Source organism: Tachypleus tridentatus, chromosome 10, assembly GCF_004210375.1.
Source record: "Tachypleus tridentatus isolate NWPU-2018 chromosome 10, ASM421037v1, whole genome shotgun sequence".
Lineage (NCBI taxonomy): Eukaryota > Metazoa > Arthropoda > Merostomata > Xiphosura > Limulidae > Tachypleus > Tachypleus tridentatus.
Window position 1 is genome coordinate 94,410,537 of NC_134834.1, and position 17,182 is coordinate 94,427,718.

A 17,182-nucleotide genomic window follows, 5' to 3' on the forward strand; every position below is an offset into this window, starting at 1 on the left:
AAATAGATAATTAATAACAAGTACCTCGCTGGGGCCATTTTGAAGTGCATCTCACCTGATGTTGTCGATAAATATATCAAATGATCGTAGTTTTGATTGTCATTCGAAATGTGCTAGACATATCGTAATTTCACACATGTAGGCCTAACGTTATTAGAAATATATTACGATTTATTTATTTGGATATTCGCAGAAAAGCTACACATAGACCAACTACGCTAACCATCGTTAATTTTGGGCTGGGAGATCAGAGAGACAACTAATTCACAACATCACTTGCCAATACTTGAATTACTCAAGTCCAATGTCGGTATTTGCCCCTCACTCTTATAATGCACCCATAGTCTCAAATGTCGGAGGATTATTTTGTGGAAACAAGACGCGCACGACGAAACCTTGGATTCATAGCCTGACACGCTAACATTTAGACCACGCCTGGCCTCAGTATATTAGAAATAAAACAACAACAACTAATGCAATAAAAATAGTTTGTTTGCTTGTTTGTTATTAAACATAAAGATACACAATGGCTATCAATGCTGTGCCCACCACGAGTATCGAAACCGGAGTTAGCGTTTTAAGCCTTCAGATATATTTCCGAGCAACTGGGTGTCAAATAAAAAGGAAACAGTGTGGTATTTAAGGTATATTTTAACTAAAAATAAAAACTCGTTGTCACTTTTTATGCATGATAGTTTTATGTAAGTAGGCTTACGATGAACGTAAGAACTGTTTGAACCTTATAGTTAGTTTTTACTGAATTATGACTTTGTATGGCATTTAGTTTCTCGTAAGAGGAACGAAAAACTGAGCCAGTTTCAAGTTCGGCTCGATCCGAGTTAGATGAGAAAGAAAATTCTTTAGGTACAAATATTTCCGAGTTCAAACATCAAGAAATATTTTTAGGTCCGACCATGTTTGCTAAGACAAGGTCTATTCCCAATTGGCTCAGCATGGCCAGGTGGTTAGGGCGCTCGACTCGTAGTCTGAGGGTCGCAGGTTTGAATCACCGTCACACCAAACATGCTCGCCCTTTCAGCCGTGGGGGCGTTATAATGTGCGGTCAATTCCACTATTCTTTGGTAAAAGAGTAGCCCGAGAGTTAGCCTTCCCTTTAGTCTTACACTGCTAAATTAGGGACAGCTTTGCGCGAAATTTAAACAAACAAACCATTCCGAATTAAGCACGTGCACACAAATTAATGTATATATGATCTGATTAAAACTCGAGTCCGTATGTCGGGGAAAGTTCCTTCACATACAAAGCGCATTTTCATGTACAAATGGGCAAAACTTTAGTATTAAGTAGTGATGTATTTAAATCGAATATCTACAAATCAAAATTTTATTAACAATTTGCCCATCAAAGATTGATTGATTGAGTATTTGGAATTAAGCACAAACTTATACAATGGGTTATATGTGCTCTGCCCATCACGAGTGTCGAAATCCGGTTTCTAGTGGCGCCACCAAACTGATGAGACGATAGTCTCGGTTATATGTATGAGTTTGTATATTTTGTATACTTACAAGAAACGTGGTTCGTGCATAATTTGAATATTAACACTGTACATCAGCATTTCATCTCTGACAATGATCTTAAATAACTGATAACTCCCATGTGTTTAAAATTATGTTATTGTGGGTGTACATAAGATTTGAAGTACAAACAAAATCGATATTAGAAGCATTATAATGTTTCCTGTGTCCAGTTATTTTGTGTTCAAAACATTTGAATAATAAGACGATCTACGTTTTTATCGAAAATATTCACAAGTTTAACAAAAAGGCTTTGACACGAAGTATCCACAAATGATCTGATGGATAACATGAGACTAGAACAATCATAGGTCATTTTATTGGTTTATCATAGCTATGTAGCAATGATACATACATGTAGTTTACGCCTTAAGAGTTCACTGTTTGTTTTTGAAGTACAAAGCTACACGCTGCACCATGGGCTATCCGAACTTTTCCCAGCACAGGTATGGAACCCCAGTTGTTTAGTGTTGTAAGTTCGCAGACATACCGCTATGCCACTGGAGGGGGACTAGAATTTGTTGTTTTCTTTGCATGTACAGAGTGGCCCGTAAGTCCCTACCCATCCACATTGTGTCAAAACAACGTTATAATACTAATGATGAGTTGAAGGCAGCTGTTACCGCGGCATTTGGAACAATAACCCCTGTTATGTTGAGGAAAATGTCTCACAGAACATGGCGTCGCATAATATGATGCAGCGAGAAGGATGGACAGCACACAGATACACTGGATATATAGGATATATGGATGGGTAGGGGCTTACGGGCCACCTTGTAGTTTGGTTTCGATCTACTTGTTTTAAGCCAGTGAGACAGCGAAGGGAGGGAGTTACAGCTGTAAAGGATTTTTTTCTCAATGGATATTAAACTAATGGATTAAGTAGTGATATGTCGGTGTTTTCGTTCGAAACAAATACCTACAACATACTTTTATATTTAAATGGACATTTAGTGTGGTTTGGAATATCCTACATAATTACAGATCAAACTTTATTTGTCATATGCATGTCTCATATATTCTGATTTGGCAATACATTAATGTTTTGCAGTTTATTTTTGAATTTTGCGCAAAGCTACACGAGTTAGGTTATCTGCGCTAGCCGTCCCTGATTTAGCAGTGTAAGACTAGAGGGAAATCAGCTAGTCATCATCACCCATCGCCAACTCTTAGACTATTCTTTCACTAACAAATAATGTGATTGGCTGTCACATTAAAACGCCCCCACGACTAAAAGAACTAGCATGTTTGGTTCGACGGGGATTCGAATTCGCAACCCACAGATTACGAGTCGAGCGCCTTAACCACCTGGTCATGACTGGTTGCTTCTTTTATAGCATTCTGATGTTCTTAACTGGCCTGTTTATTGGCAAAATGATACGGGTATCTGCATGTATAAAAGAAAGGTGAAATCAAAAGTTGCTAAAGGGTATTTTTATTGCTTGGGAGCTCAAATGACGTAATATTTTCACTATGTAATGTTAGAGAAGGATAACTTCAATATATGCCACTAGGGGCTGTAGTTAGAAATTGTGTTACTATGTGTGGATACTTTCAAAGTAGCTTTCCAGTGGCACAGCGATATGCTTTTGGGCTTACAACGCTAACAACTGTATTTCGATATCTGTGATTGGCAAAGCACAAATAGTCAGTTGTGTAGCTTTGTGCTTAATGCTAAACAAACAAACAAATAGTTTCAAAATATGTTGCTAAGAGATGGGTAGTTCAAAATTGTGTTACTAAGGTTGGGCAATAAGATCAACACCATATAACAGTTTAATGTGTAATCTACGTAGAGCTCTATTTTTGTGTTAAAATATAAAACTAAACTGGATATGTATTGTAAATGTTACGAGAACACTTTTTTACTTTCTATAGTTCTAAATACGATGTTATATTTTGCATTATCACTGGGTTAACTCTATAGTTTTTTTCAATTATAGTAATAAAAAAGAATTTGACTGCACACAGTTAATTATCAATGGATATATACTGTTATAACTTACAATTATTCAGGATAGAGTGGAGAAAATAACAGATGGAATAGAAAGTTTTACTGAAAAAAACGTAAAAATGTATTTAGAAGGTTTGAGGGAACGCACAAAGAAAATTTGAAATTGTTAAAATGAGGAAAAGTATTTTTAATCTTACCATGAAAATTATTTTGCACGCATACTGTTTAAAACAATACACCATATACTCATGGACTTATTTTATTGTATTAAAAATATTTCATTATTAAGTATGATTTTTATGTGAAAGACTTACAATGTTAGCTAAAACACTGCTAAATTTTGTGAAGATATACTTACTATATCCGAAGTTAGAAGTATTAAATCTATAGATTTAAACAAGCACAAAGAGACACAATATCGGTCAACTCGACCGATCCCCTTTTGAGAGAGTTAACAATTATTGTTTTATTCCCTTTTATTGCTCTTCGAACAATGTTTAACTACTATCTGCTTCACAATAAGTTGTAAATTACTCGCAGCATGTGCAGGTCAAGTTATGCTATCGAATTACATTACCCACGTGCTATTTGTATAGAAATAATTTTGCTCCCACTAATTCTAGTAACACTTATATAGAACTTCGTAAAACTTTTTTTTTTTCAAACAAAGAACTTATAAAAGACGAAAATCTAATTATATTTGTAATTTTTGAGAATTTTTAATCTATAAACTAAGTGAAATAAATATCAATAATTACCATGTTATGGTTAATCATGAAGCACTACATTACTGAGGCAATTGGTAGGTATGATTTTTTTACATAAATAACTCATGTCACAGACTTAAAATTGACAGACTTTTTTAATGTTGCAGCGGAACCTAAATGATATAAAACAATATAGAAATGAATATGCAATATATGTAAAACAAACATGATACATATATACATTCAAGCTGTTTATGAAAATACTATTTAAGACAAACAAGAAACACGGATGATTCGTTTCCACACACATACATAGATACTATCCTGTTGAAGGATTCTTGCACAATGTTTCACATGGTTTTAAAGTTCTAAGTAGAGCAATTACTTAAATATTTAATGTATCCAATGATGTGTATATTTTATAACTTGCTGTCAGTGTCTAGCACATGATTAATGTTCAAAGGTCAGATAATTCTTGGTCGCGTTTAGATTCTTACCAACTTGAGAGACAAGAAGATTAAAAACATCTACATTAATAATGTTGCCAAAAGCAAAAGAGACAAACAGTTCTATATATAACTAGACACATTAAAAAAAAAACTTTTACATTAAAAATGTTAGCAAAGACAAAAGAGATGAACAGTTTTATAACTATTTATACATATTTTTCAACATCATTTGACATATAGATAATTGATAATGGCACTGATAAATATTAAATTAGCCATATTCTCTAACCCACAACTTGAATCAATAACCATTCTATATAGTCAGTTGAGATCGTAATATCAGTTAACTCTAAGATTTACATTCCGTTTTGTAAGTGTAAGAAAACACATCCGTGGAACTAAGTGTTATACTTTGAATTAAGTGCACCAATGTGGGTCATAAGAAACCTAATGTTAGAGAAAGAGATATAAAACAGACACTTGAAGCTCTGTAATACTAAAATTTCATTAATTAAAAACAAACATTTAAAGCAATAAAGAAATCTAGTATTGATTTACGGTATTTTCTCACAGATTATGGTGCATTTAATAGTCGTGATATTGATTATGCTTTCTGTGGAGTCAACGCCACTAGACGCTTGTACAATATAAAGGTTGGAAAATGCTTTAAATATGTCGATACCACATCATTGTTTCTTTGGATCAGTAGCTACTTTGCTGTGAGTACACTGTTGGACGTACAGTTATGTTTACTAATACGATTTCTGATTTAGACTTTTCAAACGCAAAGATTTACCCATAAGATTTACCATCCAGTTATCTCCTTAAGAAGCCATGAAAAAGTAGCTCTTGTTTTACGTAAAACGTGTAGAAAAGAAATCACGAACCACATGTCACAACTGAAATAACGAATGAGGGTCTATTGTCATCTAGGTGACGGAAGAAGTTAAAAAAGTTCTTGGGTATTGATACCAGGCCATGAGTATTTACAAAGCTTATAAATTTAATTCTAGGTTGTCTAATCTTTTCAGAGAATATATGAATATCTCTCTTTTTTTTTTACTCTTTTAAATAGGAAGTCCAGGATGATATGTGCACTACAACATGACAGAATCACAACAACCTAGTTTACATCCACGCTGAGCAAGAAGGTGTTTGCTTGAGTCTGGAACGTATCCATAGTAACCTGAAAGAAGGTCGCACCTGAGTCTATACATATAAGATGTCCATAGTACCCTGGAAGAAGGTCGCACCTGAGTCTGTACATATAACATGTCCATAGTACCCTGGAAGAAGGTCGCACCTGAGTCTGAAACATATTCATAGTACTCTGGAAGAAGATCTGTTTCCAAAGTATCCCTAAGTTCAAACAGGGGTCATAAAAGTGTAACTGAGACAAAAGTCAACTGAAGTATGCAGCCAGCTTTTGTAAAATAGTATTATACACGAATATTTGTCTTTTTTACTTTTCACTGGAAACACATACAAACATATTTGTTTGCAAGACCAGACACAGACAATTTTTTTTGTCCACTATTCACGCTTTCCTAAAAATATTTAGTTTTCATTCACAATATTTTTCATTCAAATACCTTAAGAGCTGTACAAAACAAAAGTCAGGTTTAAATAGATAATTCATGGAAATAACTACAATCAACCTGTTTCAGGTGTTTGACAATTAAAGGTTTTGATGAGGTGCACCTTCATTCGATACATGAAAGACATTGTTCGTACGAACCTTACATCAACATTTATAAACATACACAACACACACAAGTTTGTTTCTACTGTATAACATAAGATCAATTGAACATTTATATATATATATGTTACGTTAGGAAAAGTCGAAATACTTACGCCGTTTTTGTTTGAAAAAGAAAGAAACCTAACGCAATATTTTAAGTATGATTTCTTAAATATTTTTGTTTGTTTGTTTTTGAATTTCGCACAAAGCTACTCGAGGGCTATCTGTGCTAGCCGTCCCTAATTTAGCAGTGTAAGACTAAAGGGAAGGCAGCTAGTCATCACCACCCACCGCCAACTCTTGGGCTACTCTTTTACCAACGAATAGTGGGATTGGCCGTAACATTATAACGCCCCCACGGCTGAAAGGGCGAGCATGTTTGGCGCGACGTGGATGCGACTCAGATTACGAGTCGCACGCCTTAACGCGCTTGGCCATGCCGGGCCAAGATTTCTTAATCTGCGAAAGGTCAATCATAAATGACGACAGAAGGGCTACAATAGATGTGTGACTCAGGTGAAAAACATTTTGTTCGGCATACATCTGAACGTAGGATTGATGTACTCCTGTCCTGTTATAATATAAACGATATCCCAATCTTTCCTGTTTAAGTCTAAACAAATAATTATACATCATCTTAAAATATTAAAAAAACTTACTTGATACCTGATTTTAACAGTCAAGAGTGTTCTTAGCTTTTGCAACCTAGAATCGGCCATTCTTCAACCGAGTGCTGGCATTGGCAGGACAGCGTCGATCTTTGTTCTACACATATTTTATATAAATAAAAAGCTTATTTTTCATGACTCCTTAACAGGATAAATGGAGCATAGAGGTTTCTTGATGGTCAGGTCGACAGTAGTAGTAAACATAATTGTATGCAAACAGTATTTATTGACGTTAAGATAGAGTGATGTATCACGTTCTTTATATTGCACAAGAGACTGTCGGCACTTACTCTACCTCGAACGCAGAACAGATGTGAAATGATGAATTACGTCATAACCTGTAAGGACATATTGTAAACCAATGTTAATTATTTTTATTACATTTTACTTGTGTTCCCAGTTAAGAACAGTTTGGTATCCTAAAGCTTTAAGCTATCATTATCTCTCTTCTGGGTTCGTGTTCTATGATCCACGTGTATTGAAATCGATGTTTAACTGATAAAAGTTTATATATTTTATTTAACTGAAACAATTATCTGACTGTATAGTACAATTGTTGTTTTTAGCTGTGGGTTAGAAAATATGGCTAATTCAACACTTATCAGTGTCACCTTCATGGATCTACAGTTACGACAGAAAGTGTTCGTACCTCTGCGTCCCTAGTGTTGTTTTACTCATAACTTAAAAGGTATCACGATTAGGATAATAAAAGTAAGGTATATTATAAATATTATACTAACACACATCTACATAAATTTTTATGTAAATTAAAGACAAATAAACAGTTTATAAACAAATAACCAAAAATAGGTGGAGCAGAAAGTGTTCGTACGTTTCAGAACGTGTGAAAAACTGATATTCCCGTTAAAATTTTGTGTAGTTTGACGAATAAGCTACATTATACCATTCTAGAACTAGACATTGCATTCATAATTATTGAATAAAAACCGAATTATTGTAAAATACAAGTCTCGTGTGTCTCTTTCCAGTATTGCTACGCAACTTAATGTGCCGAAATCTACTGTTCAAAGCATAATTGCCAAGTTTAACCTTACAGAATCAACTGCTAACCTCCCTCGTTCCGAACGCCCCACCCAAATTCCAGAGAGAACCAAGAGGAAGGAAGGTTCTCAGAGAAGTTAGTAGGAACCCTCGTTTAACACGTAATGACATAAAGAAACTGATAAGGGAAACTGGGGTTGAAGTAAGCACCTCTACAGTTACGAACATGTTACGCTCTTCTGGATTCAAAGCATGCCGTTCTCGTAGAACTCCATATTTAAAGCCTGTTCATTTAGAAGCACAATTGAGGTATGCAAGAAAGCATGTAGATAAACCCTTTACCTATTAAAGTCAAACGAGACTAAAATCGATCTTTTCGACCACAATGATGTTCGCTATATTTTCCGTAAGAAGGGGGAACGAAATCTTCCAAAGAACACCGTCCCTACAGTTAAACACGGAGGTGGCTCGATCATGCTATGGAGTTCCTTCAGCTCTTCTGTTGTAGTCAGCCTTCACCGCGTCAACGGGATCATGAAAAAAGAAGAGTATGTTGATATATTAGGCACTTATATCAAGAATGATTCTCGGAACTTGGGGCTTGGGCGTCGTTGGATCTTCCAGTACGACAATGACCCTAAGCACACATCGAAATATGCGCAATCCTGGTTGCAGAGGAACCATATAAACGTTCTGGAGTGACCATCGCAGTCACCGATCTCAACCCAATTGAAAACGTTTGGCATGAGTTGAAGTCCAGGGATAATCAGCGTCATCCGAAAATCTTGCAAGAGTTTGGAGGCCTTCTGTAAAGAAGAATAGAAGAAAATACCAGTCGAGAACTTTCAAATGATCATGCAGGGTTATGAGGAGAGATTGCGCCAAGTAATTCACCTGAAAGGCTACACAACTGACCATTAAAGTTGACGCACGAACACTTTCTGCCCCTCCTATGTTTGGTTATTTGTTTATAAACAGTTTATTTATCGTTCAATTTACATAAACATTTATGTAGATGTGTGTTAGTATAATATTTATAATACACTCTACTTTCATTAATCTAATCGTGATACTTTTTAAGTTTTGAGGAAAAAACTACTCGCGACGCAGAGGTACCAACACTTTCTGTCGTATTTTGTTTGTTTGGAAATTTCGCACAAAGCTACTCGAGGGCTATCTGTGCTAGCCGTCCCTAATTTGGCAGTGTAAGACTAGAGGGAAGGCAGCTAGTCATCACCACCCACCGCCAACTCTTGGGCTACCAACGAATAGTGGGATTGACCGTCACATTATACACCCCCACGGCTGGGAGGGCGATCATGTTTAGCGCGACGCGGGCGCGAACCCGCGACCCTCGGATTACGAGTCGCACGCTTTACGCGCTAGGCCATGCCGGGCCTTTCTGTCGTAACTGTATGTGTTAAACGGTGCTCAAAAGTACATCTGGTTAGTTATGAAGTTGTTTGTATGTTTTATCATATATATACATATATATACACTGTAAAGCGTGGTGCCTGTCGGAGCGTTTGTCTGCCTTCTGTTTGAACACAAACAAAGCTCAACAATCACTTTTATAATAACAAGAGAACAGACACGAATAATGTTGATACCAAATTTTATTCTGCAAGCAGGATATTCTGCACTTACTAGTTAGGAATCAATCAAACTATTATTTACGTTTCAAACCGTGACGTAACTTCAAAAATAAAAATGTATATTTACCGTGTGCTACTGTTGAGTGGCTCTTAGCATGACTGGAATTCTCAGTTACTTTTCGTGGTGAACAGTATACGTGACTCATAGCTTTGGTTCTGAGAGAAACCAAGGGAGCAGCAGAATTAACCTTTCTAAGTAATTTGAAAACAATTAAATTATTTTCTCGTCAGTGGGGACGGAAAATTTTGCTTGTTATTTATAAAAACTATCGGTCTCTTTTATCTTTGAAAACATTGTTGATGAGGTGAATCTAGTTATTTATAAGACTGTCTCTCAAACGTATAAAAGGCTAAGCTTGACTCAGATTTATCTGACCTTAGAATAGTGCTCATATGATAGCCACTGTTAGCAAGTTGGAAAACATACACATCGCAGGACACATTGAATATGGCAGTATTTGTACTTTTTGGAATTTTAAATCTATGCAACGCAAAAACCTTGCAACAGGTTAGTATAAATGTGTGGAAAACGAGTTTTTAGTGTCTATCGTAATATTATTCCCCAGAAAGTATGACTGTATAATATTTAATGTTTGTTTTATGCGCGTTACATATTAGGTTTTTATTTATTTTACGCCATTTAGGTTTCCAGTGTTATATTATCCAAGTTTGTCAATCTTTAGAATGTGTCAAAAGGTTAGATTAGAAATAAATTACATTAGCAATCTAGTGATTCGTACTTTAAAATGAATGTTCTATGGATAAGTGTAGAAGCTATGAGGTCTTATCAGGTACTATAATTAAACATAACAAGGTAAGAAGGTTGATGTTTACTCTATTTAGTTATGTTAACAGCAAGACTTAAGTTGTAAAAGTGAATGATTATTCACCTCTATAAGGTATCTGATATGTTAACAAAGTATCATATCAGTGTTAATATATTTAGTTGATGTGATACATGTAATATTCATGTAGAATTTGAATATATTACGTATTAAACGAAAAGAAATGGCCCTTCTTTCACAACTACTTAAGGTTATAAGTTAGATATGTTTGGTGTATAGAACAAATATCTGCACTTTGAATATTTTATGTTAATATAAAAAGGAGGCCTCTATGTTGATGGTAAATTTTTTGTTTGCTGTTTTGTTTTGAATTAAGCACAAAGCTACACGATGGGCTATTTGTGCTCTACCCACTACGGGTATCGAAACCCGGGTTTTAGCGTTGGAAGTCTGCAGACATACCGCTGAGCCACTGTGGGGGGCAAGCACAAAGCTACACAATAGGCTAGCTGTGTTGTGCCCAACAGTTTTTAGCGTTATAAGCCGCCAAACTTACTGCTGAGACACCGGACCGATTAAGACGTACATGTGGATATTTATTTGATTAACACAATACATTTAGTGAGACTGTAATAATTGCAATATTAAGTTTATGCCTTAAGAATGGGTTTGGGATGTGCAGGCCATGACAAACTTAATACTGTCGTATTGTCGATTTTCAATTTGGACATACAGGACTACTTTTAGTCTCTATGATTATACCTATAGTTTGAGCATTTTAAGTATAAAGCAGCATTAAACAGATCTTTTCAGGGCTACTTAGATTATAAATTAAACTAATATATAATTACACCAGTGAATCAAGTATGCTATACAGTTAGTTTTATTGTAATAGCAATATGGAACAAAATTACACTACCCTAAAACATTAACGGTCTGGTTGTTGTAATTTGGACAAAATTACCCTCCTCCCTGAAAATAATGATAATGAACTGGTTGTCATAACCTGGAGCAATAACAAATCCACAAAATATGAGTGATTAATACTTGTGTATTGTCTAGAATTTAATAAATAATTAAAACCAACGTTTCATATTTGTTTGTTTTTAAATTTCGCGAAAAGCTACGCGAGGGCTATCTACGCTAACGGTCCCTAACGTTTCATATTTGCACAATAAAAAGAAATAAAGTAAATTCAATCCGTCAAATTTCTTAAGGGCTCTATGTAATATGTTTGGTTCAAATCATCTATGAACAGCTGCATATTTAATTAATGACAATTATTAAATTACATTTCCCTGTCTTCAACATGTATTTGGGCTATGTAAACATACAAATAAAGTGTAGATATTTTTATGTTTTTATATAACATGATTTTCAAAACACTACATGAAGAGTGTATGTTTATAGTGAGAGCCGTTTTAAAATTGTGTAAGTTTGAGATTTTTTAGTAAAACCCTAAAAACTTGGAACGTATGTCACACCGAGCATGAAGCTTGGAATTTATTCGACTTTCTGCCTTCGTAACTCTTAAGAATTAATATTATTTTTCTAACTTCTAAAGACAAATTTCTTTACAAAGTATTCGGATGTTTTCGTTGTTCATTATTTAAAATGACTGTTATGCCTTTAAGTATAATTCATTAACGACCAGTGATAATGGCACAGAAATATTCAGGTAGTATTTATTCCAACTGTACTTTGAATAAACATGAAAGACAACATAATTACGATTTCTTCACAGTACATACACAACCAATATGAATGGCGTAAAAATTGTGTCCGTGACTGAATGTCTTAGGGCAGTGTTACTTAACAATTAAGTATGGATCTCAAAATGTAAGTCAAAACTTTAAACAAAATGTTATACTAGATATTTGTTTGAAATGTTTATAATACTATTCGTAATCTAACTGGGTTTACCAAACATACAAAACAACTAATATCTCAACTGAATAAATCGTATTTCTAAGATTTTGTTTTAAAGCCCTGTATATTAATTTACAGCACACATAAAAAAAACGTCTTAATTTGGAAAAAAACAAAACAACAACTTGTCAAAAATGTTAAATACCCATTACTCTTGAATAATATAAACTTCGTAAAATTGAAAAGACAGAGAAAATGCAACAAATACGTTACGATTAAATTGTTGTATTTCCAATTTCAAGTTTCTCCCCCACATTCTATTCATCAATTTACAAAACTTTGATGAAAAAAATGTTTCAGAGAACTTATTTCAGCCATAAATATGCTATTTTGATAATAACATTATTTTAATGCGAGGAACGTATTGACTGAAATCACGAAAGAGAGAGAGAGAAAAAAAGACATTTAGATTCGACCACGGCGAGTGTGTGTTTTCTTATAGCAAAGCCACAGCGGGCTATCTGCTGAGTCCATCCAGGGGAATCGAACCCCTGATTTTAGGGTTGTAAATCCGGAGACTTACCGCTGTACTAGCGGGAGACAACACGGTGACGTATTTGGTCTTGAAGACAACTAGCATTAACTACGAAGAAATCAAACGTTTGCCAACTGTCACTCATAATCAACAACAACGACACACATTACTAAGCATATAAAGAAAACGTGTCAACAAATCAACTTTTAAGTAATATACAAAACAATACAGTATCTTAAGATACATTTAGTTGTTCGGAACCTTGTTATTTTACGATGTGTAGAACACATGTTCACTGCAATGTATCGTTGGATGGTACTATGTTTATAGATATATGTAGCATTTGCAGTAATTCTAGAGAGGGTGGGGGTAAGGAAAAGGTTTATTTAGTTTCAAATATTTGCGGAAGGCTTCTCGAGGTTATATGAGCTAGCCAATCGGAAATTTGGGCTTATAGAGTGAAATTAAGGCAGCTAGCCCACAACACCCAACGGCAACTCTTAGAACTTTCTTGTCTGATAAAATACTGGGATCTGATCGTTACTCTTATAATGCACCTAGAATCCCACAATGTGTAAAGAGTGACAACAACGTAACGTTAACAATGGACCTTTGTCACACAGTCCGTCATGCTAAACATAAGGCCACACCCGGTCATACCAAAGAGAAAAAGAATTAGGGAGATCCAGTGCTAAGCCTTTTGTTGCTACAACTGCATTATTTTGCATTTTAAAGTTACGTTCTTTGTTCTTAACAAAGACGAACGTATATTTACAAAATGTGACATAACTTTGAAATCGCTTTATGGAAATAAAAACAAAACAAATGTAACATACGTTTCTGTTATAAGCTAAATGGAGCGATATGACTGTGTTCACGAGTTTTTTTTACTTTTTTAACGAACACAGAGAATGTGGATCTCTGTTAAAACTCATAACTACCAAACTGATAAATCAGCCTTGAATTAATGCTTCGAACAAAATCAACACTTAATAAAGAACTCAATAGATTTTGTTTGTTTTGTTTTTTTTGAATTTCACGCAAAGCTACACGAGGACTATCTGCGCTAGCCGTCCCTAATTTAGCAGTGTAAGGCTAGAGGGAAGGCAGCTAGTCATCACCACCCACTGCCAACTCTTGGGCTACTCTTTTACCAACGAATAGTGGGATTGACCGTAACATTATAACGCCCCCACGGCTGAACGGGCGAGCATGTTTGATGCGACGGGAATTCGAACCCACGTCCTTCAGATTACGAGTCGAACGCCTTAACCCGCCGGATCCCAATAGACTTTGTATGAGTAAATAAGCTGTTCTTTATAATAACTTTTATTAGTATTGATTCAGTAGAAGTTTTCAACGCAATTAACGTGAAATAAACCGGAATAGTGAGTAAAATACGAATCAAATGACTTTTTAACAGTGGGCGAATGAAAGAATTCTTACAAGTGAACGTTTAGAAGAAAACAATATTGATTTGTTGTTGGATAAGGAAGTCGACAATATTGATTCATTGTTAGATATGAAAAGTTGGTATTTTTAAAGTTAGTGCCTTTTATCTTTCAGTTTAAGGAAATTGAAACTTTTCACTAATCTTAAGGTAGACTGGATAATAGCTAACATTACGAAAATGATAACAAATAAGGCTTATAACCAGAAGAAATAGGCCTAATTTTAGTACCAGTGTTTTACTGGATCAGTTTCATCGAGGGGTAGATAAGTTACCATGCGACTGGTGATGTGAAATTTTACTAGCAGAAGAAAAGCTTTAATTTTTCTTACTTTAATATAGTTTCCTTAAAGTGTTTAGTAATACCATCTAATTGGTGGTAACATTTAAATGCGTTTTGTAACATTCTTGCTTTAAATTCTATGATCACAGAATAAACAACAGTTGAAAATCGACTATTATAATAATTAATCTCGCATGCTACCTCGAGAGATTTTCCACGTACAATTCGTATTTCTTTTGTTTCAGAGGAAAGCCATATTGAGACTAGCTTCTAATTTCAGCGCTGAGAATCGAACCCCAGATTTTAACGTCATGAGTCTGTAGAATTATCGCTGCCCCACCCGGGAACACAGTATACGTAACGAGAGTTTTGGTGCAAATACTAAACATTCCTATACCTCTACACATCTACACGTGATGCACTATAATTCTAAATTGACTTATAATTTATGTGTATGCTATAGCAAAATTACTTAGGGCTATCTGCTGCTTCCAATGAGGAGAAGCGAATCCCTCAATTTAAAGTTATAAATCCGACGACTTACCGCTGTCTCACCAAGAACCGGTAAATTATGTAGCTTCTATATTGCTTGAGGTTTATAAAGCAACATTTGCATCCAAGATATACAATATCTATGGACAAATAACACAATGATATCTCCTCTTTCCGTTACAAAGACACCAGCATCATTTCCATAGGGCAAAATAAGAAAATGTCTTTAACTGATGCACATATAATTTATTATAGAATTGTTTCTATATGATACTTATTCAGTAATATCCTTTACACACGGTGCGAATATATCTTTAGTTTTCTACAGCATCATTTTTAGGGCACAATTACAGTAGCTTCTAGAGTAGAAACACAGTACGTTCATTGTTATGGTATAAATAGAATTTTATAATAGTAACCCCCCCATGGTATAAATATAATAGTAATCTTTGTCCGCAGTTCCAATATGATAGTGTATTTTCTGTACAGTACATTCAAGACACTGTCCTTTCTTTATAATGAAAAAAAACACGTCCATTTCCTTCCTTTCAGTGAAAATTGGTTGTCTTATCTCTACAGTACACATATAATAGTGTCTGTTCAATAAATTTTATACGTGTATATATATATATATATACATAGTACGCAGATACGAGGTTATCAAATTAAACCAAAGATGAGTTTAATATCATATATTTAACCTCACTTGATGTTGCAATTTTTTCAAATGTTTTAACTTCCACTAAACTAATGATCACCAATCGACAGTTATTTTAGCCTTCTACACTGTAGTACTACAACAAGATACACTGTGATGGAACATGCAAATAAACATAGGTTAATGGAATATAAGCAGACAGAAGTTCAGATACAAGTCCAGACCAGTTCTACAGCTAAACCTGATAATACTGAAGGTTTTCTTACTGACACTTCTCAAACAATAAATTAAACATTTCAAAAAAATAAATGACACGAAACACCAATTGGAACAGTGTATTGAAGCTTGCCAAACTGAACTTATTATGTAGAATACTTCTTGGGATGTTAATGTGTAGCACACCTTTACACATTACATCATCCATCAATCTCTTCTTCTCAGGATCTCACATATATACGTACAAACATATACAGTTACGTGCTACTTGATATGACAAAAACAGATACAATTCTGTTTATAGCGACATTCACGAAACTTTGCTCGTAGCTAAAAATGAAATAAAATGGAAAAAAATTCAAACACTGGGGACTCATTGCATAGTTTTAGATGTATATTATAAAACTGTGGATACTGTGGTACAGAACATTTTGAGCACAACAGCTAAGCCTCAGTGTTTGAAACAAAATGGCGTTTCCCTTAATCTTCCGAAGGAGTGTCACCTGTGGGAGAAAAAAAAATTCATTTGATAAAGATTTAACTAATAAATGTAGATAAATTAAAAATTACTTGTAATAGACTCACATGATTGATATTAACAAAATACAAAAGTTATGAAGACGTCAAATCAAACTGAGGAAGATGCCACTGGAAAAAAATTATGTTAATGACATAATCAGTAGTTATAACAAGCTAAAAACACAATAACCTGCCATATAGCGCCATCTCTAAAGACACATACACACTACTTGCTTGTCGAGTACAATACGTTTCCGGGTCGTATAGACAGTGGATATCTATTTTTTCTTTAGTTCCGAGGCCACTTACTGAAGTACCTTAGGTGCCAACACAACATTGATTTTCAAGCATGTTTACCCTGACGGTGTCCACCTTCATTTCACGTACCCATCCATAATTTAGCAGTAAAAGACTGGAAGGAAAGTAGTTAGCGAACAACTCATGCGCTATTCTTTTACCAACGAATTGTGGGATTGACTGATCCATTATCACGCCCCAAAGGCTGAAAGGACGAGCATGTTTGGCAACAGGGATTCGAACCCGCGGATTATGCGTCGAGCGACCTAACCACTAGATTATATATATTATAATTAGCAAAACTTTAAACATCTCTAGGGTCACGATCAAAAATAAAACAACAGATCAATGAAACAGTTTT

At 34.8% G+C, this 17,182-nt stretch overlaps 1 protein-coding gene across 1 annotated transcript in view; it reads right to left on the reverse strand.

Annotated features, from left to right (window-relative positions):
- Positions 1-12,161: 12,161 nt before the first annotated feature.
- The window catches only part of LOC143228408 (uncharacterized), a 75,007-nt gene continuing 69,986 nt past the window's right edge, over positions 12,162-17,182 (reverse strand). Inside the window, exon 14 of the mRNA XM_076459674.1 lies at positions 12,162-16,508. Coding sequence (XP_076315789.1) covers positions 16,486-16,508 — 23 coding nt within the window. The 3' untranslated portion in view covers positions 12,162-16,485. The remainder of the gene's footprint in view (positions 16,509-17,182) is intronic.